The sequence below is a fragment of the Triplophysa rosa genome, unplaced genomic scaffold, assembly GCF_024868665.1.
Source record: "Triplophysa rosa unplaced genomic scaffold, Trosa_1v2 scaffold363_ERROPOS117636, whole genome shotgun sequence".
NCBI lineage: Eukaryota > Metazoa > Chordata > Actinopteri > Cypriniformes > Nemacheilidae > Triplophysa > Triplophysa rosa.
Window position 1 is genome coordinate 80,275 of NW_026634368.1, and position 21,841 is coordinate 102,115.

General features: G+C 45.2%; 1 protein-coding gene across 8 annotated transcripts in view; it reads left to right on the plus strand.

Moving 5' to 3' along the window:
* LOC130550585 (CAP-Gly domain-containing linker protein 4-like) overlaps positions 1-21,841 on the plus strand; it is a 108,496-nt gene that overhangs the window by 74,669 nt on the left and 11,986 nt on the right. For 7 of the 8 annotated variants that reach the window (XM_057328076.1, XM_057328075.1, XM_057328077.1 and 4 more), the window contains 4 exons: positions 1,316-1,451; positions 2,012-2,143; positions 21,075-21,248; positions 21,496-21,633. In XM_057328076.1, the coding sequence (XP_057184059.1) occupies positions 1,316-1,451; positions 2,012-2,143; positions 21,075-21,248; positions 21,496-21,633 (580 nt within the window). The remainder of the gene's footprint in view (positions 1-1,315; positions 1,452-2,011; positions 2,144-21,074; positions 21,249-21,495; positions 21,634-21,841) is intronic. The other variant, XM_057328073.1, reaches the window with a different exon arrangement.

The window sequence follows — 21,841 nt, forward strand, 5'->3', positions numbered from 1 at the left end:
AAACTTTTATCCACAAATCTCCCTTTGTGTTCAGCAGAACAAAGTAATGTATACAGGTTTAGAGCAACTTAAGGGTGAGTAAATGATGACAGAATTTTTATTTTTGGGTGAACTATCCCTTTAAGTATCAATAAACACTCGAGAGCTTGTCAATTTGAATTTGATAAATTCTATAACAAATATTTATAAATGTATACGACAATTGATTACAGCCTATTGTGCAAACTTGTAAAATAAAAATTTGTTGAAAATGGCAATTGCGCATGATAATCACAAATCTGTTTTGAAATTGAAGTTGCAGGCAATAGTCAGTCAAATTGGCAACAATACAGAGAGAAACATGTAGTACATATTTACACTATTTTTTAAAATGTAAATTCACAGTCCAACCACAAATTGACACTAGTGCAACTTTAGATTTTCTAGACTTGAGTTTTGCTTCTTTCGAAATTTACCTGTTGTAAACCTAACTAGTGCACTTGTAAACTTCAAAATGAAAGAGTAGGCTGTCTTTAATGATGTCACACAACAGAGCCACTTCACCTACTTACGGCAGGCAAAGTTCTAATGGAGGGACCTACTTTTGCAAGTTCAAATCTACAGTACAAGCCAAAGGCAGGCACATGACATCATCAGTAATGGATAAGGGCTGCTATGGTTTACAAACCCATTTAGAGTTGGTATGGAAAATAGATGGTCAGGAGACTAAAGAGCTTGCAGTCTAGAGAATTAAAGGGTTTTCTCATCTGCATTGTCCTTGCAGAAATAAATCATTTAAGTTGCGTCTGTCTCTAACGCCCTCACATACCCGCACACAAAATTAGCCATTAATGAAATCCTCCACCACATTGGGACTAAAGTGAGCAGAGTGCATCTAGAGATTGGCTAATCAAAACACCATTATCTTCTGGGATCCTTGGCGCCGCTGGCTTTCTTTGATTTCCATTTTACTTTTAACCTTATTTTTTATCCAAGCTCATTTGCCTGTTTATGAATGTCAGCATATGAAAAAAACAAGGTTGGCTCTCCAGCGATTGACCAGTACGAGCCAAACTACGTACATTGTGTGCAAATGTGCTTGTTGTTTTCTGGAAAAAAGAAGTAATCACTTTTCATTGCTCTCTCGAGAACAGAGCAAGATAAAGAGAGCGTGAACCAGGTCTATTGAACGTGTATTATCTCCTCTGTAGCCCACGCAGCCAGTAAACTATTTCTCACACTTTTCCCAGAGAACCCCCATTTGCTAAAGTGTTTTCTGCGAGGTGCTTCTGTGGTCCCATGATTGAATACATAAAAAAAATGGTTCGTTGGTTAGGTTGGCACTCTACGGTTCTGTGGCAGTACTGAATTTGCTGGTGGTCTTTGGGCTGGAGTGGAGCTTCACCAACCAGTGGGCAAAAATGATGGATCAGTGGCTGGTGTCCAGTACTTCAGTTGCCCTAATAAGCATGGTAAGTGATATGGACATAGTTTCTCAGATTCCTTTTATATTTACTTGTATAGTTTAATGTTAACTACCCAATTCATTCAGGGTTTGGGCAAGCAGTAGGGTACGAGAGGCTGTTTTGTACCCTGACACAATACAATAGGAAAACGTCTGCGGCATAAATGATTTAATGACGTACGAAATATCTAACCTACCTAATATAATACGCACCCTTAGTAACATAACCATTCTGTTGCTGTTCACAGTCAGTCAGGGACTGCAGTATTTTTCAGTGGAATGGAGGCTTATAGTGATTTTACCTTGTGATAATTATTCTTTGTTCTGTAATGTATTAGAGAATGAAATGTGTGTGTTCTTGTAGCTCAATAGGTGTTTCTGTGGCTCAGATGGTAAAGCATGGTTGTGCAAGGTCATGGGTACGATCCCAGGGAACTTCAATACTGATAAACTGTATACCTTGAATGCAGTGCAGGGTGCTTTGAATACATTTTCATTCACATATGTAAATTTGGAATTTGCATACATTAATGTAAATGCAATTCATGCTTACCTGCTCCTTTCCAGGAATCTTCGCCCCCCTTTCTAAAATCAGCAAGATCTCTGAGCGCAGCAAAGAGAGTTCCCGCCAGCCTTACGCTCCTGTTCCCCGTCCAAGACGCATTGACTTGGCACGGGTCATGTCAAAGGTCAACACAGGTACACCTCTAATATACCTGATTGCTTAATGATCCTCTTTACAGCCTACAAACCCAATATCAGATAAAGCCTAGAAGGCACCATAGGCTCAAAGCTAATTAGCATCCCAGTGGAATAGCTTGATAGATAAACTCACACAAGTGTGAACAGCGACAGTGGTGATAAGGTCCCCTTTAGGGTTGTAGAGACAGTAAAAAGCAATGTGAGCACTGAAGAATGTAGGACTTTTTGAGAGAGCTAATGTCACTTGTGTGCTAATACAGTGCCCACCCCAGGGTCTGTTTATGCAGACATGACACTCAATGAAACATAAATGTAGCGTAAATGTTGTTACATACACAAAATGAAAGTGGAACAACGACTTAAATTTTTGTAGAAATATTTTACTTAAAGATTGGGTATCATGCTATGTCATGCATTCTGACTTCTTTAGACTGTTAAACATGCTGGCTTCTCATGCATAACATGGTCAATTTATTAAAAAACGAGTTGGCGTATGACGTAGTATTTCTGTACTTGATACACTCCCCCAGCGCTCCCAACTAGTTTCGGAAAGTTTTTTATAATTCTGGATCCCTGTGTCGTCCTTTTATTGGCCATTCTCCCGGAAAAGCACAGCAAGGCGAAAGAAAGAGCCCGCCCACGAGCCAACCAACGAGCGAGACCCGCTTACCATCAAGATAATCTGCGCTGCGTCAAGATGGAAATCCAGAAATAATCGTACAGCTGTATCTCTCTTTTATAAATTTTATCAAACTAAATACTCTTCGAAGATACGACATATGCAATACTACTGTATAGGCACTCAAGATTAATATGAGATTGGCAGAAACTGCCTGTGATACGCAATCTTTAAATTGTACAGTTTTTCATGTTGAATTCAGTTCAATCATTGTACAGTATTAGATAAATGCATGGTGAATATTAACACGTAGAAAAAATGGCATAAGCTGTTTATTTTAAAAGTGATTTAATACACATACACATGATAGAGGGACACAAATGGCACCTGATTTGTATAATGACTATCGTGTAGTCTCATACACTACAGAAAAATCTAGATTAATTTTGTATGTGTAGATTATAAATAATTATATGTATATAGAATACCCTGCACACATTAAGGGCATCAGTTTTAAAAGCAATATAACTGACACATATCAAAGTGTCCTGTGCTTTACAAAACTGCAGTTTCTCTTAGAGAAAGTCTGCAGGGAACGACAGTGTACCCACACAAGCTTCCATTGGTGCACTAACGTTGATGAACAGCTGTTCCCCTCACCTCTGTTACACCAGAGACTTCTTTTTGCACTCTGTGTAGGCTGCTGTTCAGCGTGAGTGGGTGGTGGTCAGTCGCGTTGAGTGGGGCCCGTCACGACTTGCCAAAAGCCCCGCAGCTTTTTGAAGATTTAAAACATTTCATTTCACAAACAAGAGTATAATCATATGAATTTTAATATGTTTTTGCCACGCGGGCTGTGGTACATTATCATAACTTTACACATTAATTTCATTAAATGCAGCTCTGAAGCTCTCGTTGTTTTCGGCTGGTAAACAGTACTTGATCCTGTCAGCAGGTGGCACTGTTTCAACAGACGTGATTTATTCACTGAACTGTGGTCTGCGAAATTAACTCAACTCAACTTTATTTATATAGCGCTTTTTACATTTTCATTGTTACAAAGCAGCTTTACATAAGACATATTGACTATAAGCTGCTGCCTCTGCACAAGCTCCAGAGCACAACAAGGCTAAATAAAATAAATAAACTTACTAATAAGGTAAATTATAGTTTAAGAGTATCATTAATAATCTAATAGCATTTGAAATTTTGTGGTGAAGACGTGTCAGGTGACCGCGTCCTTCTTTATCCAGCTCTATCATCTCAGCTCTTGTCAGGTGGCCGCTTCCCATTCTCCGCTGTACCATTAGGTCAGGCCATGAAGACGTGTCAGGTGACCGCGTCCTTCTTTATCCAGCTCTATCATCTCAGCTCTTGTCAGGTCGCCTCTTCCCATTCTCCGCTTTACCATCAGGTCAGGCCATGAACTGCATCCTGCTCGCTGTGGTAACCTTGGAACAATGAGACAAGACTGGCTGAGAGTAGAGTACTGTTCTGCACTCTTTGATGCAACAAGTACATCATTTGTGTTTTTGGTTCCGGTTGATTTAACTAAAGCAGCCTGAACCCTCAGAGGATTTATATTATGGAAGTGTAGTGTATGCAAGATTAAAAAGATGCGTCTTTAGTCTAGATTTAAACTGACAGAGTGTGTCTGCCTCCCGGACAGTGCAGGGAAGACTATTCCAAAGTTTAGGCGCTAGATAGGAAAATGATCTACCACCTGCATTTGATTTTGAAATTCTAGGTATTACCAACTGACAGGACGCCTGGGAGCGTAATGTACGTGAAGGACTGTAATACAAAAGGAGTTCATTCAAGTACTGAGGAGCTAAACCATGGCAACCCTTGACACAGCGATGGAAGGCCAGAGCTCAGATGTGGAGCCATGTGTGGCCGCACTCGCCACCATGGACAAAATGCCTGCAAATGCCGGTCATGCTCAATAGATAACTTTCATATCGTGAAATTAGCGCGAGTCGCAACAGCAATGAATTGTCCTGCAAATGCCGATCATGTTTGGAAGATAACGCGAAATTAGCGATTTGAAGTCATGACACGCAACAGCAATCAATGGTCTCATGACTTGTGAATGTAAACATAAGCTGTGTTTGACTATTTGTGGCGCTGCACGCACAGACAAATCTGCAGATTTAAATGGGAATGGTCACTCTTAGAAGAAGGGTTGGGGAGTGGGCGGAGCATGGGAGAAAGAGAGGAAACAACTGTCATCTGTTAGTCTCCTCACCAAATACCAGCATGTATACAACATAATATGTTATATGTCATTTTCCCCTCAAAATAATATTATTTATTATTAGTAATATATTATATATTAGATTAATCAAGGATCTACCACCTGCACTTGATTTTGAAATTCTAGGTATTACCAACTGACAGGACGCCTGAGAGCGTAATGTACGTGAAGGACTGTAATACAAAAGGAGTTCATTCAAGTACTGAGGAGCTAAACCATGTAGGGCTTTATAGGTAATAAGCAAGATTTTAAAGTTAATGCAATGCTTTATAGGTAACCAGTGCAAGGTTGACAGAACCGGGCTAATATGTTCATACTTTTTTGTACGTGTAAGAACTCGAGCTGCCGCGTTTTAGACCAGTTGGAGTTTTTGTAATAAGCCTGCAGGGCAACCACCTAACAGTGCATTACAGTAATCTAGTCTTGATGTCATGAATGCATGAATTAACTTCTCTGCATCTGACATTGACAGCATATGACGTAGTTTAGATATATTCTTAAAATGGAAAAACACAATTTTAAAGGTGTTGGCGACGTGGCTCTCAAATGACAGACTACTATCGAATAGAACACCAAATTCTTTGCTGACGACGAGGGTTTTATGGAGATCCCCGTCAATAGTTAAGCAGTATTCTTGGTTGTTACTTATAGCAGTTTTCGGTCCAATAAGTAACACTTCTGTTTTGTCTGAGTTCAGTAATAAAAAGTTGTTACTCATCCAGTTTTTTATATCGACTATGCATTCCATTATTCGATGGAACTGCTGTGTTTCATGAGGCTTCGAGGAAATATAAAGTTGAGTATCATCAGCATAACAGTGAAAGCTAACTCTGTGTCGCTTTATTATATCTCCTAGAGGTAGCATGTATAATGCGAAGTGCAGAGGCCCTAAGACTGAGCCCTGTGGTACACCGTACTGGACTTGCGATTTGCGTGACACCTCATTGTTTATTGCTACAAATTGAAAACGGTCGGATAAATAAGATTTTAACCATTTCAAAGCTATTCCTTTAATGCCGACGTAATTTTCGAGTGTACTGTACTGTGACATGCTCTAAATCCAGACTGGAATTCTTCATTGATGTCATTCCTTTGGAGGAAGGAGCATAATTGAGTTGAAACTACTTTTTCCAGAACTGTAGATATGGAAGGTAGATTCAATATAGGCCTGTAGTTCCCTAGTTTTCTAGGGTCGAGTTGAGGTTTTTTGACAAGGGGCCTTATAACAGCCACCTTATATGCTTTAGGCACATGTCCCAATGTCAGAGATGAGTTCCCTTTCTGTCAGTCTCTCGACGTTGTGTCAAACCGACAGATTGGAGTTTGTCTTGAGAACCTATCATCTTCTGAGTATTTAGAAAAGGCCAATGAAAATTGGCGAATGAAATTTGCATGCCGGACTCCTCCCCGGATGTCCGGGTATAAGAGGGAAGCCGGCGTGCTCATTCATTCACCTTTTGTTCTTCAGAGCCTACGCATCTGATGAGCTTCTCTACGATCTTTGGTGATAATTTTTCTGCTGGAATATACGACGTGGTGCAGCGGACGGTCCCTGCCTGCAGTGACTCTCCCCTGGGCATCTCGGAAGTTCCGGAGGTGTTCGAGCTAATTTCCTTTCTAAAAGAGCTAAATTTCTCTAGCGTGGCTTGTCCCGCTGTTCTCATGGGTGCAACACACTCATCAATGATTCTTCGGGCTCCCTCCCTCGGGGGGTCGAGCCCAGGAAAAAGCGGATGTCTAGATGTCGGCCATGCTTTCCCGGGCCGCCGTGAGTGTTGGGTTGCAGTGCCCGCACTGCCTCTCCCGGCGTTCGCGGCTGGCTACATGGCGCCTCGGGTTCGCCCCCAGTGCCGTCTTTACCGGAAGTGCATGAGGAACTTTGCAAGACCTGGAACGCCCCTTCCTGCACGTTTCACGTCAAACAAAGTTCTGTCACCCTCTCTTCCCTCGAGGTTGAGACAGCTGGAGGATGCGTCGGTGTCCCCAGGTGGAGTTGCCGCCTGGGGGCCCTGGGTCGGACGATGTCCACACTTGTGGTCCATGAGGAACTCCTCTGGCCGATACTTGCGCAGATGAGTAATGCTGAGAAGGTCCGCTTTCTCGACGTACCCGTCTCGCAAGGGGGGGCTGGTTGGTGTTACTGTGGAGGGTTCTCGACAGTAAAAAGCTCCTCCTCCGTGCCGCAACTCGGCCGCCTCGGCCGTCGAGTCCCGTGCACTGTCTGCTTCCCAGCAGCCCTGGTCCTCTTCAACGCCCTCCAGTGACCTGGAGGAGACAGCGAAGAGGAGACCATCGCCCCATCAGCAGCCGCGGGCAGCGGCTGTCATGGGATCACCTCAGGGGGATCGAGGCTACCATTGGGCCCGACCCCAGCCACAGCGCTGGTAGGTCGGATAGGGACGGTTCCTGCCCCGTCCCTCCATCTGCTGGCCCCCTCTGGGGGGCTGGCGCCCACTTACTCTCAAAAAGGAGAGTTTCCTCTCTCTCTGGGTTACCTCAGCCGCTCTCACCCTCTGCACGACGGTGAACGGCAAACTCGACGTTGCGTCATGGCAAAGCGCAATGTCGAGTATAAACACCAGCCCTCAGCACTCTCAGTCAGACAGTGCGTTGAGCTGCGCAGTCGCCAGGCAGGAACTATGGCAGAGCCGATCTCCTCCCCGGGGGGCCTCCCCTGGCAAGGAATCCGTACTGCTAGCCATCGAACCACCCTCCGCGGGGGCGATGAAGCAGATCGACCTCTAGTCCCCTGTCACAGTTCTGGGGCCCCCAGACTGTCAGGCGGGCTGAGGAAGACGATCCGTCTCGGCTACGCGATTCAGTCGCTACACGTCCGCCCAAGTTCCGGGACGTCCTTTTACCTCAGGCAGAGGCAGGGATGCCCCCGTACTTCGGGCGGAGGTCGCCTCCCTTCTGGTGAAGGGAGCGATCGAGCCCGTCCCACCGGCCGAGGTGTTCAGCGGGTTTTACAGCCCGTACTTCATTGTCCCTAAGAAAGGCGGAGGGTTGCGCCCTATCTTGGGTCTGTGTGTTCTGAACAGGCACCTACACTAGCTGCCTTTCAGGATGGTCACGCAGAAGCGCATCCTGGCGTCCGTCAGGCGTCAGGACTGGTTCATGGCAATCGACCTGAAGGACGCGTACTTTCATGTCTCGATCCTCCCTCGACATCGGCCGTTCCGACGGTTCGCGTTCGAGGGACGGGCATATCAGTACAGGGTCCTCCCCTTCGGTCTGTCCCTGTCTCCACGAGTCTTTACGAAGGTCGTGGAAGCCGCCCTCCTTCCCCGTTGGGAAGGAGGTGTACGGGTACTAACTATCTCGACGACTGGCTCAAGTTTGGGCACACTCTCGAGATCTGTGGTGTACACACAGGGACCTGGTGCTCCGGCACCTAGATCGGTGGGGCCACAGGTCAACTGAGATAAGAGCAAGCTCTCCCCGGTGCAGAGCATCCTCTTTCTCGGTATGGAACTCGACTCTGTCCTCACGAGCGGCCCCGCTCACCCCCAGGGGGGGGCGCGAGGACTAGCGCGCCCGGTCAGTGTTGAACTGCCTGAGATCAGACAGTCAGCGGTCCCCCTGTAACAGGAGGCTCCTGGGATTCATGGCATCCTCGGCGGGGGTGGCCCCCCCTCGGGTCGATGCATATACGACCGCTCCAACACTGGCGGCAGAGTCAAGTTCCTTGGAGAGCGTGGCACACCGGCAGCAGGCGTTGGTCACACGCTTTTCTGCCGACACACCCTAAGGGGTGCCGTGTGCAACGGGCAAGCAGTGTCGGGGCGGTGGACGGGCCCCCGCCTGCGTTGGCATTCAACTGCCTAGAGTTGTGGGTTGTGCTACTTGCATTGAGGGACTTCCTCTCGTGCAGGGAAGCACGTGCTGGTCCGGTCGGACAGCACAGCTGCTGTGGCGTATTCTTCACTCACAGCAGCTAACATGACTCGCCCGACGCCTCCTCCTCTGGAGTCAGCAGGTGATCAGCTCCCTGCGAGCCACACACATCCCAGGCGTCCTGAACCAGACAGCCGATGTGCTCTCTCGTCAGTTGACGCCTTGCGGAGAGTGGCGACTCCCTCCCCGCGCAGCCGGCTCATTTGGGGGCAGTTTGGCCAGGCACAGGTGGTCCTGTTGCCTCCCCGAACTCCTCCCATTGTCCGCTTGGGTACTCCCTGTCCGAGGTACCCTCGGCACGGATGCCCTTGCGCACAGCTGGCCGCGGGACAAGCGGAAGTACGCTTCCCCCCAGTGAGCCTCATTGCACAGGGCCTGTGCAAGGCCAGGGAAGAGGAGCATCAAGTGGTACTAGTTACGCCCCTTCGGCCTAACCAGGACTTGGTTCTCGGAGCTGAGGCTCTGACAACAACTCCCCCCTGGCCGCTCCCCCTGGCGGACAGCTTCCCCAGGGGAAGGGGCACGTTACGGCATCCCAGGCAAAACCTGGTCTCCATGTCTGGACGGGACGAGGAGATCCTGAGTGACCCACCCCCGGTCCGGTTGGGACGTCACTCAGGCTAGGGCTTCGGCCACTGGGCGGCTATACGCCCATAGGTGGCGCCTCTTCTCGTCCTGGTGCTCTTCTCGGCGAGAAGACCCGCGGAGTTGCTCGGTCGGGTACGAGCTGTCCCGTCCTCAAGAGAGACGGGGGAGTAACCTCTCCCCCTCCACACTGGGAATGTATGTAGCCGCTACGGCCGCTCATCATGACCCAAGTGCTGGGTAGCCTCTGGGACAGCACGACCTGGTCATTAGGTTCCTAAGGGGCGCGAGAGGGTGACCACCTTATCCGCGCTCCGTACCCTCTTGCGACCTAGGTGGCGGGCCTCAAGAGGCCCCGCCCCCTTCGAGCCTCTCGGGGTTGCCGCTCTTTCTCAGTCTTGATAAAGACGGCTTTCCGCATGGCGCTCACCTCCAAGAGGGTAGGGGATCTACAAGCACCCTCCGTGTCCACAGATTGCCTAGAACTCGGGGCCGGGATTCTCACGTTATCTTGAGACCCCGCCCCGGCTACGTGCCCAAGGTTCCCACCACTCTCCCGAGAGACCAGGTGGTGAACCTGCAGGCGCTCCCCACCGGGGAGGAAGACCCAACCTATCCGTGTTTTGTCCAGTACGCGCACGGCGCCTCTACTTGGACCGCACGCAGAGCCCAGAAGCTCTGAGCAGCTCTTTGTCTGTTTCGGAGGTCAGCAGGAGGGCTGTCTCCAAACAGAGGCTGGCGCACTGGATCGTGGATGCCCTCGTTAGGGCATACCGATCTCTATTCGCCCCTGCCCGTTGGGAGTGAGGCACACCCCTCGTGGGCACTGGCTCAGGGCGCCTCTCTGGCAGACATCTGCAGAGCTGCGGGTTGGGCTATGCCCAACAACTCCGTGAGGTTCTAATACCTACGCGCGGAACCGGTGTCAGCCCGCATCCTGGCAAGGTGTGGGACCGGCAGCCGGTAGGGCGTACGCCTGCGGAAGCCCTTCCCCCTCCGGGGGGAGCAGTGGCGATCCCGCCTCACTTCTTTCCCCTCGGGTAAAGAACAGGCATTCCATCCATCACTAAGCACCCTTCCAGGGGACAGGCTGGGCAGAGCAGCCCTGCCCCCTTAGGCCGGGGAACAGTTGAGTTATCTCCCACATAGCTCTAACCGGACCTAGTGCTCCAGACGTGGTAACCCCCCCTCCGTGGGCTGTTCCGTCTGATGTATCCTCATGAATGGTTCCCACCTTGGCAACCCATGACCTCCCCAGGTGGACTCCCACCTTGCGGTTAACTCCTGCAGTCCGCACATTCCTCCCATGAGTTCTCCCCTGATGGTGAGACCATGTGGTGTCTCCACTAATTCCTCCCTACGGTAGGTAGTGGCCTCTGCAGCGTTTTTCCCCCCCAGGGGGGAATAATGCTTACCCAGTGGCCCGTACGGTGCCGGGCGGCTTCTCGCCATTTAGAGAATCAGGCCTCCGCCCGTGACGGCCGGCGTTAGGGGGCTTCCCAACTTTTTGTGGAAAGCTCTGGGTCCCCCTTCCTCTCCACTGGAAGGTCATAATTTCGCGTTAGCGTGTTCGTCTGACTCGCCCAGGCCAGTCAACGTCGCTCCGCAGAGATTGTGACGCGGCTCAGTGCTGTGGCGTTTTCCATAGGAACCCCATTCTGTCGGTTCGACACAACGTCGAGAGACCGACAGAAAGGGAACGTCTTGGTTACGGATGTAACCTCGGTTCCCTGATGGAGGGAACGAGACGTTGTGTCCCTCATGCCACAACACTGGCCGCCCACCCCAGCGGTCGGGGGAGGATGCTTTAGGCTCCTCAGACAAAAGGTGAATGAATGAGCACGCCGGCTTCCCTCTTATACCCGGACATCCGGGGAGGAGCCCGGCATGCAAATTTCATTCGCCAATTTTCATTGGCCTTTTCTAAATACTCAGAAGATGATAGGTTCTCAAGACAAACCCCATTCTGTCGGTTCGACACAACGTCTCGTTCCCTCCATCAGGGAACCGAGGTTACATCCGCAACCAAGACGTTTTCATTGTTAAGGACGGACTTTGCCCTCGCCCAACTGGTCACCACCTTGATGTCGGACCTGCTGCGTGAAGTCATCTCATCGATGGACAGCCTAGCCATGGGCAGAATCCCGCCATACCTTGTACAGCCTAGCCATGGGCAGAATCCCGCCATACCTTGTACCCCTGAACCTCGTTCAAAGTTTTCTGACATCTGCTACTACGGGCCCCACGAGTCTTGTTCAGACCCATCTCGCTTATTCTCTGGGCAGTGCTATCCTTCTACATATCGCCCCTAAACAGGGCGAATTGGCCTTTCTTCTGAACCTACCTATAATCGAGCCTAACAACATCTACAGACTCAAGGACATTGTCAACGTCGGGTTCTGGCAAGGTAACACCCACATCTGAATCCACACTCCAGACAAGGTCGCCTACCATGACAGCAATGAACAGCTGTATTTGGCCCCAAATCTGCGTATGTGCACCTTGACCAAAGACATTCATTACCTGTGCCCTAGCAAACCCTTCCTTCGGGACAACACGGATGGAATCTGCGGATTACAACCCATGAGCGGTAATGCCTGCTGCCCCGCTGAGGCTAAACCCCGTGACCAGGTCATCTACACGAACACAGAGATTATAGGAGATCGGTGGCTAGTCAACACGCCAGCACGCATAGCCACCCTGACCTACAATCAACACGACACTGCCACCCGCATCACTCTGCCCAACCAAACCCTGTGGGTCGAAGTTCCCAAAGATGCCGTCCTCTAGTGTTGTCAAAAATATCGATATTTCGATACGTATCGATAATGAAAAATCTGAAACGGTTCCAATACGCATGTCCCACGTATCGATACCAGCTGCGCGTTCCCACTGACTCTCTTTTTTCCGACAGTGAGTTGACACACACTGCACGTGAACGCTGTGTCAACAGAGCCCCGCATCCTCTCACAGACTTGACTCGTTTGGGGCAGTTAAAAAGTGTTAATGTTAGAAAAGATGGCCAGTGCATAGTCTCAGTAACACATCTGGCGCTTGGTAACCGCTCGTTTACGCTTCCCATGTTTACCATCGCGCTCTATGTATGTGCGCTGATCAGTAATTTCATCCACTCGTTTTATTCGCCCTGGTTATATGTTGTTTATGTTTTTACAGAGTCTCCGCAACAGTTCTCATGTTTAATGCATGCGTTTCTGTCTTTATGTGCGCTCATCAATGATTTCATCCACTCGTCTCGTTCGCTCTGGTTAAGTTGATGTTTGAAATGATGCTGGTGCGGGTAAAGTCTCCGAAACAGTTCTCGCGTGTGATACACGTTTGCACTTCCGTGTTTACCATAGCGCTCTATGTATGTGCGCTGTTCAATGATTTCATCCACTCATCTCCTTTGCTCTGGTTAAACGTTGTTAATGTTAGAAAGATGGCCAGTGCGGAGTCTCTGCAACAGTTCTTGCATTTAAAGTTTGCGTTTCTGTCTATATGTGCGTTGATCAATGATTAAATGTGAACAAATAAAAAAATTGTAATTTTTTTGCAAGGCTATTAACTAACATTAACGAACAAAGAATGAGCAAAACATTACGTTTTTTAATCTCTTTTAAATGTTAGTTAAAAATACAACTATGTATGTAAGCTCTGGTCCATTAGTACTGACAAATACAACTTTGATTTTAAATAATAAATGTATTAGTAAAATTAACATTAGATTAACAATTAATAAATAATGTAAAAATATACCTCATTGTCTAATCTTGTTCAATTTAACTTTAAATAAAATGTAAAAAAATTAGGGCTTTATTGTTATGGAAGTTTTTTCCCCGTGGTATCGAAAATGGTATCGAATATAGATATTTTTTAGGTATTGTATCAAAGTTAGAAATTCCAGTATCGTGACAACACTACCATCCTCCATATAGATGACCTGGCCCTATACCATCTCCCCAGCGAAGGGTACCACACTGAGATAGATATATCATCCTTCTTCAGGGACCAGAACTTCACCTTGGACCATGAGCTGGAAATGGCGATCACCGAAGGGGGGCCCCAGCTGATTGATGTCACGCAAGTCGACGCAGCCCTACAGGCACTCGCTCGGATGCCAACCCTCTCGAGTATTCCCTTTGTGCGGTCCTGGACTGCTGCCGATACCGCACTTTCCTTGTCCACAGTGCTAGGATATGCCCTCTCTCTGTGCCAAGCCTTCGCTCTGTATAGAAGAATCAGGAGGTCATAAAGATGCAAATTAGCTGTTGAGTGGACAAAGAACCTCTTCCCTGCTCAACTCTGATTGGTTTGTGGGCATTCAAACTCAGGTGGGCATGCCCTCTCATGAAGTTAAATATTGAGCCTGCTCTAGAAAGATCGTCTCTTCCTCTCTTCTCTTCTGCTCTAAAACTTGTTTCGTGGCGTCTCTTCGGAGACTGGGAGAAAAGGAGGAGCAATGGACTTCTACTGCCACGTGGTTAAGCCAAGCGTCCGATTACGAGGCCAGCAACTTTCTGCATGACTGCCTTCTGAAACCTTTTGAACAATTCCATCTCATACGGATATCGGTCCAGCACAGAGCTTGCAAGTATCCGTTTCTATGCTATATATTACTAATCAGAGACCGTAAAATATGTATATTTAATAACGATTATTATATGTATTTTCCTTTGAGCTAAACTAATTCCTTGACTGAAATTGATGTTTTAAATAACTCATTTCATGGATGTGATGTTGAAAGATCTGGTGGAGAACCATATTTGGTGAGCTTTGCTCATCAATATAATAACGTTAGCTAAAACCTCTACATAATTGGTGGTAGAATGCGGGCGTGATTAAACAAAAGTTATGAGCTTAAACTACTGTCAACCTAAGTGTGTTTTAAATCAAGACAATATGATGCAACGTGCTATACACATGTATGTTGCTATTTGCGGCTTGTTTAATGTAGATAAAGTGATAGCTTGATTTGGTACTTCTGCTATGATTGTAAAAGTCTTAACATAGTTTAAATGGTATCAGTGGGAGGTTAATCTGATTTGGCGAAGAAATCCAAATTTCAGTATTAATAAATGCATAAATCTATTCTGACAAAGGAATCTCAGATTAACTGCATGTGAAACTGTTCCAGAATTAATCTTGTCACGACGGTGCGTGGAAGAACCCAATTGCAGGCAGGCGATGAAGGGGTTAAACAAGATATATTTATTAAATAACAGAAACACCCACGATGGGGAAAAACTAAACAAGGTATAAATGCAAAAACAAAGACTTCCCACGTGGGGGCAAAAACGTGAAGACAAGATCAAAATAAAACTAAAATCCACAGACAGGGCAAGGCAAAAAGAACACGGGTAAACAAACACAAGCATATACAGAACGCATACATACACACAACGCAAGAGCACAGGACAATGAAACAAGAGGGCATTATATAGGGCAAGACAAACGAGGGATAATGACACAGGGCAGGTGAGGGTAATGGAACACGGCCGGGAAGTAATACGGAAAACGAGAGGGGCGGGGCCAATGACAAGACACTGGAGAGAACGCATATTATTGTCAAAAGGACAATAATATGTTTCTCTCCACACATAACCAAAGACTTTGTCATGGCTCTGCCGCAGGACCAGGAAATCCAAGACTAAAAGAAGCAGAACCATGACATAATCCGTTTTGGCGAAGAAATCCCAATTGCAGTATTGTTTATCTGTTTCTGACGAAGGAATCTCAGTACAGTTTTATGTAAAGGTAGATTTGAGTGAGGCACCTCTTTCTACGTTGTAAGGGCCTTGTAAATTATAGTCAGATCTATGCCATTCATCTAAACTTTGACTCTGCATCAGGGCTCTAGAGTGCGACCAATTTGGTCGCATATGCGACCTAATTTCTCAATGGTGTGACTAAAAAAAATCTGAGGTCGCACCCGTGCGACCAGCCGTTCGAGAAAAAAAAAAGGCTGTGCGAAAGTCTCCCTGTGGTTCAACAACAGACACATTAGGCCCATATCATGGTCTAAACCAATCAGAGATAGTGAAGGGCGGACCCCCCTCTGATTGGCCGTGGTCCAGATATTCCTGTACGTGTGTACGTTTGAAAATGCTGTGCTGTAGTCAGACAGAGAGAGGTGAGTAGCCTAGGCCCGTCAGATAAACAGAGTGGATGTAGCCGCGGATGATGAGAGAAGATGAAAAGAACGATTGACAACTTTTTCGTTAAGAATGTTAAGTTAAGGCCTGATCCGTCCGAAAATCATAACCAATGCTCTGACACGCTAGACTGCGACTAAATGGTCTCATTTTGCGAAAATTTTCCTGCCAGTGCGACAAGTTTTTCTTAATGGTCGCACCGGTGCGACTGTCAAACTGATCAATATATAATTGTTGCGTATTATAAATTTAATGCGCACAAATGTTATATTGCGCAAGCTGCGCATTCAGTCACTCATTTTCGTCTCCCCTCCTTCAACCATTCACTTATCTATCAGTGCCACCACCCCCAAAGATGTAATTCGCGGGTTACGGGTAAGAGGCGAAGGACCGAAAGAGCAGACGAGTGAAGCGCTCAATCTTGCAACTTAAATAAATATGCAGAATACAAGAATTTCCCCTGCTAAGGTACAAAACAGCAAAGAATACGAAATGTGTTGCAAGTATTGTATGCATGTGAAGCTAATGCAGGAAACATGTGTTTAAACTTTATGCACTAAACTATTGTATAAAGATCTCTAACAATGCTGCAAAGCATACAAAACGTTATACATCACGCTAAATACTATTTATTTGTAAGTCGATATTGATAGAATCCAAACGTGTATCAATGCAGCTTTCATGAAGAATAATCACTAAAAGCCTTCAGGTCTCGTGGGTTGTTTGAGATGCGCGCGCCCAGAGAGTCAGAGCACAAAATACTAAACGTAGTTCTCTTTCACGCTTTCTTATTCTGAAACGGACATATTAACACAAAATAACCTAAAAATTCCCATATTAACAAGAAACCTTGTAAAGGTATTCAGTTTGTTTCGTGACCAAACAGTTGGGAAACAAAACACGTGTTCCAGTATATTGTGCGAGCTCTTAAAGGGGCAGCAGCATAATTAAGATCTCTGTTTATAATGTTCATCAAACAACAACTGACGGGCCCAAAAACACTCACTGATATTAAAGGAATTGTGTTCTCTTATAGGAGTTGTTCACAACAAATAAAGGAAGAAAGTAGCTTTATGAAAGATGTGCTTTAAATATGGTAAAGTGTTGAAAGAGAGTTTACATATACAATAAAAATAATTCAATCATAAACAATGATTTGTATTAATTTCTAATTGATTTATTAATGTATTAAACACATTTTAATGAAGTTTTAGTGATTCTTTTTTCTCACCTCACCCCATGACTCTGGTGCTATCAAATTAAGGGCTGGTGCCACCAACTGAATAACTTGGTAGCACCAGTGCCACCTCTCTCAAGTGTTAGTCTAGAGCCCTGCTTCTTTGTTTATTTGCGGTTGTTGCATGCTCCGAATCTTTAGTTCCCTCTTTTGTCACCGTCACATTGCTTTGTTGCTGTCCACTTGGTGCACGACATTGTTTGATAAGAAATCGATCCATTTGTAGTCCGTGTATAACACAAGCTAACTAGCATGAAATGTTGGAAATAGCAGTAGCTAACGTCAAGTGTTAAGAGCTGGAAAGAGCGCCAAAAACCGGCAGCTGCGCAGTCAGTCAGTGTAACGTTAATGGACGTAACGGGAGAGACAGTATCTTTTTTGACTATATTTTCATATTTTATTCCTCTTTTTTTTTGGTACTTTTATATAAATGATTTGTTATAGAGCAGACACAGCATTTTCTAATGGGTTATGTCTCGCTTATTTTTTATGTTTTTTTATGAATTAACTATTTTGACTGCGTGATCATTTCACCATATTATTTACTGCCATACGAGCCATGAATTAAAGCTTGGCGAGCCGCAGGAGGCTCGCGAGCCGCGCAATGAGTAACACTGTTCTAGAGTTAATGGCTGACTGATGAATTCTTGTGTGCCCTAATGTAACTTCATGTACTCGCATGTTTAGTACTGAAATCAGTTCCTTTAAGTTTCCTGCGCAATGATGTATAGAATGTGAACCCTTCATGCATCATTTGTTTTTATAATAACTTCAGTTAATAAGTTCAATTTGGCATCCAAATAAGGCGCGGAGAAAGAGACAAAGAACGAATTTCCCACTCACCGATGGCTGCTATACATTGGCCAGTTGACCCGCTGAGGGCGTGGCGTGTATGAGCTTAAGACCAGCATGCTGCGACTCATTCTTTGCTCAACTCGGCAGTTCAACTCCCCTGGGACCTGTCTCATCTCTTTGAGATTGACTTTCCGGCAAATTACTGGGGCAAACTTCGTTGAACACTCCGATCTCAGGAAGAACTCAGCGAATTTCCTCACGGCGATCCATCAGCACTCTCTCTCTCTCTCAGGTTCTCATTGGCTCAGCAGTCAAAGCAAGTATAACTATTCAACAACGCACCTAAGTTATCCCCTTAACTTGTTAAGGTGAATTTCGCGAGAGAACTGATGTTTTGTGCAGGAGTAATTTAATATTGCCATTCTTTATACTACTTGTCTTTTCCATACATTCCTCTTTTAGTGTACGAATGTTTCAGCGTGTATGTTTTTGTTAGTTATATGTTACTTTTATGTTTTTGGTGCACCGTAGTTTTTAGATAATAAACGCTCACCTGTATTCCCATGTGTTTGTTTCTGTGTAACTGCTCGCAAGCAAGTCTGCTCATCTTGTTACCGACTCTCAAGTAGTACCGTGCGAAGAGGGTTACTATCCGAGGCCTGTATACTGTCCCTCTTAAGAGTTAGAATACGACTCCACTGATCATTCGCTGGACGAATGTAATGGGGGGGGGGGGGGTGTTATTTCTGATTCTGCTGCATTGGGTAAATGCTACAGAATACACATAGTTGATAGCACTCAACTCTGCGTATTCACCCTTTGAGTTAAAATTGATAATTTCCCTGAGATGCACTACAAGTGAATGAGATAGATTTGCTCCGTGCATTAAGTGATTGAGATCAGTTTGCTATTTGTTTGACTGATGTAAAATTGGTATAAAGGATTCTTGGTGTCTTAAACCTGTTACTGAATTAAGAGTTACTTAATTTTACTACTAAAAAGCTATAGGAACAGTCACGGTTTTTGTTACTACTTAAGTGACAGTTGAGATGTTCTGCTTGATACGCCCTGCTCCTTATCATTTAAGGTATCATTTACCTGTAGGCAGCCTGCAAAATTTCTATATTCAGCTTATTTTTGCTGTGTGATTCTGCTGAGAGATCTGCTCAGTGGTTAGAGCATGGCGCTAGCAATGCCAAGGTCATGGGTTCGATCCCATGGGATTGCACATACACTGAACAAAATTATACAAGTTGGATATAGATAACATCATTGCACTTGGTATGTTAACACCAGGCTGTGTTTGGGGGAAATATACTCTATTACTGATGTCTTTTTTTGTTTGTTTGTTTGTTTGTTTGTTTATCAGTTAGCCTCGTAACTTGTTTCATTAATGAAGTCTTTAGCCCATGACGCTCTGTGAATATGATAGTTTAATGAGATCCTCATTCCCAAACAATTTTTTAAGGGCTGGAAGGTTAAATTGTCTTTTGTCCGTGGTTCCACAAGATTAACATTTGGCCAGGACTCATACAGGCTTCAAAGACTAAGTTTGATAGGACTGAAATTGCAAAATAATTAAATAACTTGACTTTGATAAGTGCACATTTAATTTTTGGAATGCTGTTGGATTTATGTGTGCAGGATTAGTGTTTACAAGGACATTTTAAGTAATATTATTTTGTATAATATGTTCCAAGTTAACTAACTGAGGTGGTAACTGTTTTAATTCAGTCAGGATTAACACTGATTTACCATTTACTTGTTCAGAGACAGCTATATGTAAACCAGATTTACGCTTTTGAAGTCCATACTTCATGGCTCTGGCACACTTCCAAAATTGTGAAAAGTGGTAAAGAAATAAACTTGAATGAAGGGATGACTATGACAGGCTCATGGACCTCAATCTAAAGTGTGAGTTTATCAGGGTTAAAACATTGTTCTTGTTCCATACTGTTGTTGAATGACTATCAAATACATAGTTCAGGTAAAGCTCTTTAGGATTGGATATTATTGGATACTTAGATGTATCAGCCTTTGGCTTTGTAATTTAAGCACACCTAGAGATTAAAACTGAGGCTGACATTTTGTGACTGACCATGGTCGAAAGCATAACGTTCTGGACCCAGCCCTGCTTACTATAATCATAATAAATATAAGCAGCATTTTTTTTTCAGTCCTGTTTGAAGTTTTGTATCTCAGCAAAAATAAATCATTTGGAATTCATCCCGGTCTGTAATCAGTGGGGAAGTAGCCTTGTAACACATCATGTGACCGTTAGATGGACTAATTGTGTTGCTGTTTATGTTCAGAAATGTTTTCGCACATGGTCCATTGCACATATTTGCAAATTCATTTATTGATTTGGGCATTTTAAGAACCATTATAAGGCTTAGTTGCATTCCGTTTTGAGCCAGATCTCGTGATGCTTCTCCCACAGTTACCAGCTGCAGCAATTTGAACTTTTAGTTCTTGACTCATAAAGCAGAGTTCATACTGACATAGATCAGCAGCAACAAAGTAATGGAGTCACTTTCAGTGAGGCTTGACAATGTGATGTGGGTGTGTCCAGTGATCAATCAAAAAAACATTCATATGATCAGTGAATGCAGTAAACTACCAAGAGACATGATTCTCCAGGTCTGTTAGTCCAACAATAGTTCGCAAAAAACAGAACTATTTCAGGGCATTTTCAGACTGGGCACGTTTGCTGGGGTCCGAACCCGAGTGCAATTGTTCCCGGCGCCTCCTGCAGCATTGGTTTGGTTTCACACTTAGCTTGATTCTATTGAACACTGGTGCGTTTGCGTTCATCGTACGTCATCATAAAGGTGCATGACAAAAAAAACCAGAACACAGGTCAATATTTAGCGGTTTCTATTAATTTGGTACCATTATGCGTATCAGAGTAAATAGCACTTGGTCTTACTCTATGTACTTTGCATGCAGACAGCTTTCTGCTGCTTGCAAACAGACTATTTTCAGGAAACAATGTTTTACCATTCATTTGCCATTCTGACTGCAATCGCTACACGCGAATATAATGCAGGCTCCCTCTTGTTCGAATCCAAGGTAAATCACCAACGCTATCATCTCTTACATGTGTTTTATATACTATACTTCCTGAACAAATGCGCACCTGGGTCCGTTTTGCTTTCACATTCGCGAACTGCGCCATAGTTCGAGTGCAACCGCATTCAGACCACCTCCTTTCAGGTGGTCTCGGGTTTGAGAACTCGGTGCGCACCAAAGTTCGCTTAACAGCTTTTACATTAGCGATTTTTCACACGAACTCTGCCCTGTTCTGAACTAAACTTCAAGTATGAAAGCCACCTCAGTAACCGATTTTAGTCATGCTTAAGAGTTTCTATGCTTTCTTTTTGCAGGTCTTTCACACAGTTGCTCCACCTCCTCATCGTCTCTGGACTCCAGACAAACTTCATCCAGGCGAACACAACGGCCACATACACGGCAAAGAACACCACTGCGTCCATTGCAAGAACGGACCCCTCCGAGTACCAGATTTACCCCACCACCTCTAACCACCACCCAACACTCTGGTACTTCCTTCTTGCAAACTCTGCTTTTTATCTGTGATTATGTGGAAATTTTAAGTTCCATTTTAAGTCAAGTTGTGCATTGTGTATGGAATATTGTATTGAACTATCAGCCATTCATTACTGCAAAACAAACCCTGACAGGTTGGTCCTGTAAATAACCAGCTCACTGTACAATATCCTGCTACACAGGACAGGTCATGACGTATTAATTTAAGTTTGTTATGAAACAAATATTATTTTCCATCAGTTATCGCTCGCAGCAGGACCCCCTCAGCGAACAGCATGGCACATGAGAACACAGATGTGCATTTGGGGGAGCGTGTATTAGTGGTTGGGCAGAGGACGGGAAACATCCGTTTTTACGGCAAGACTAGTTTTGCTCCAGGTACGACACTATTGCCACCTACATTGCTCTGCCCGGCAGTATGCGACTATTCCAAAAAGTACTCTGTATGTCTGAGTTAATTGAATATTTCGAGAAATTCAATAGCCACTCCTTTGCCAGTGTTCTTGGAATTATCTCCATTGTATAACCTCTGGATGAACTAAAGCTATTTTTCAGTGGCAGCATAAATGTCTATTATCACACAATG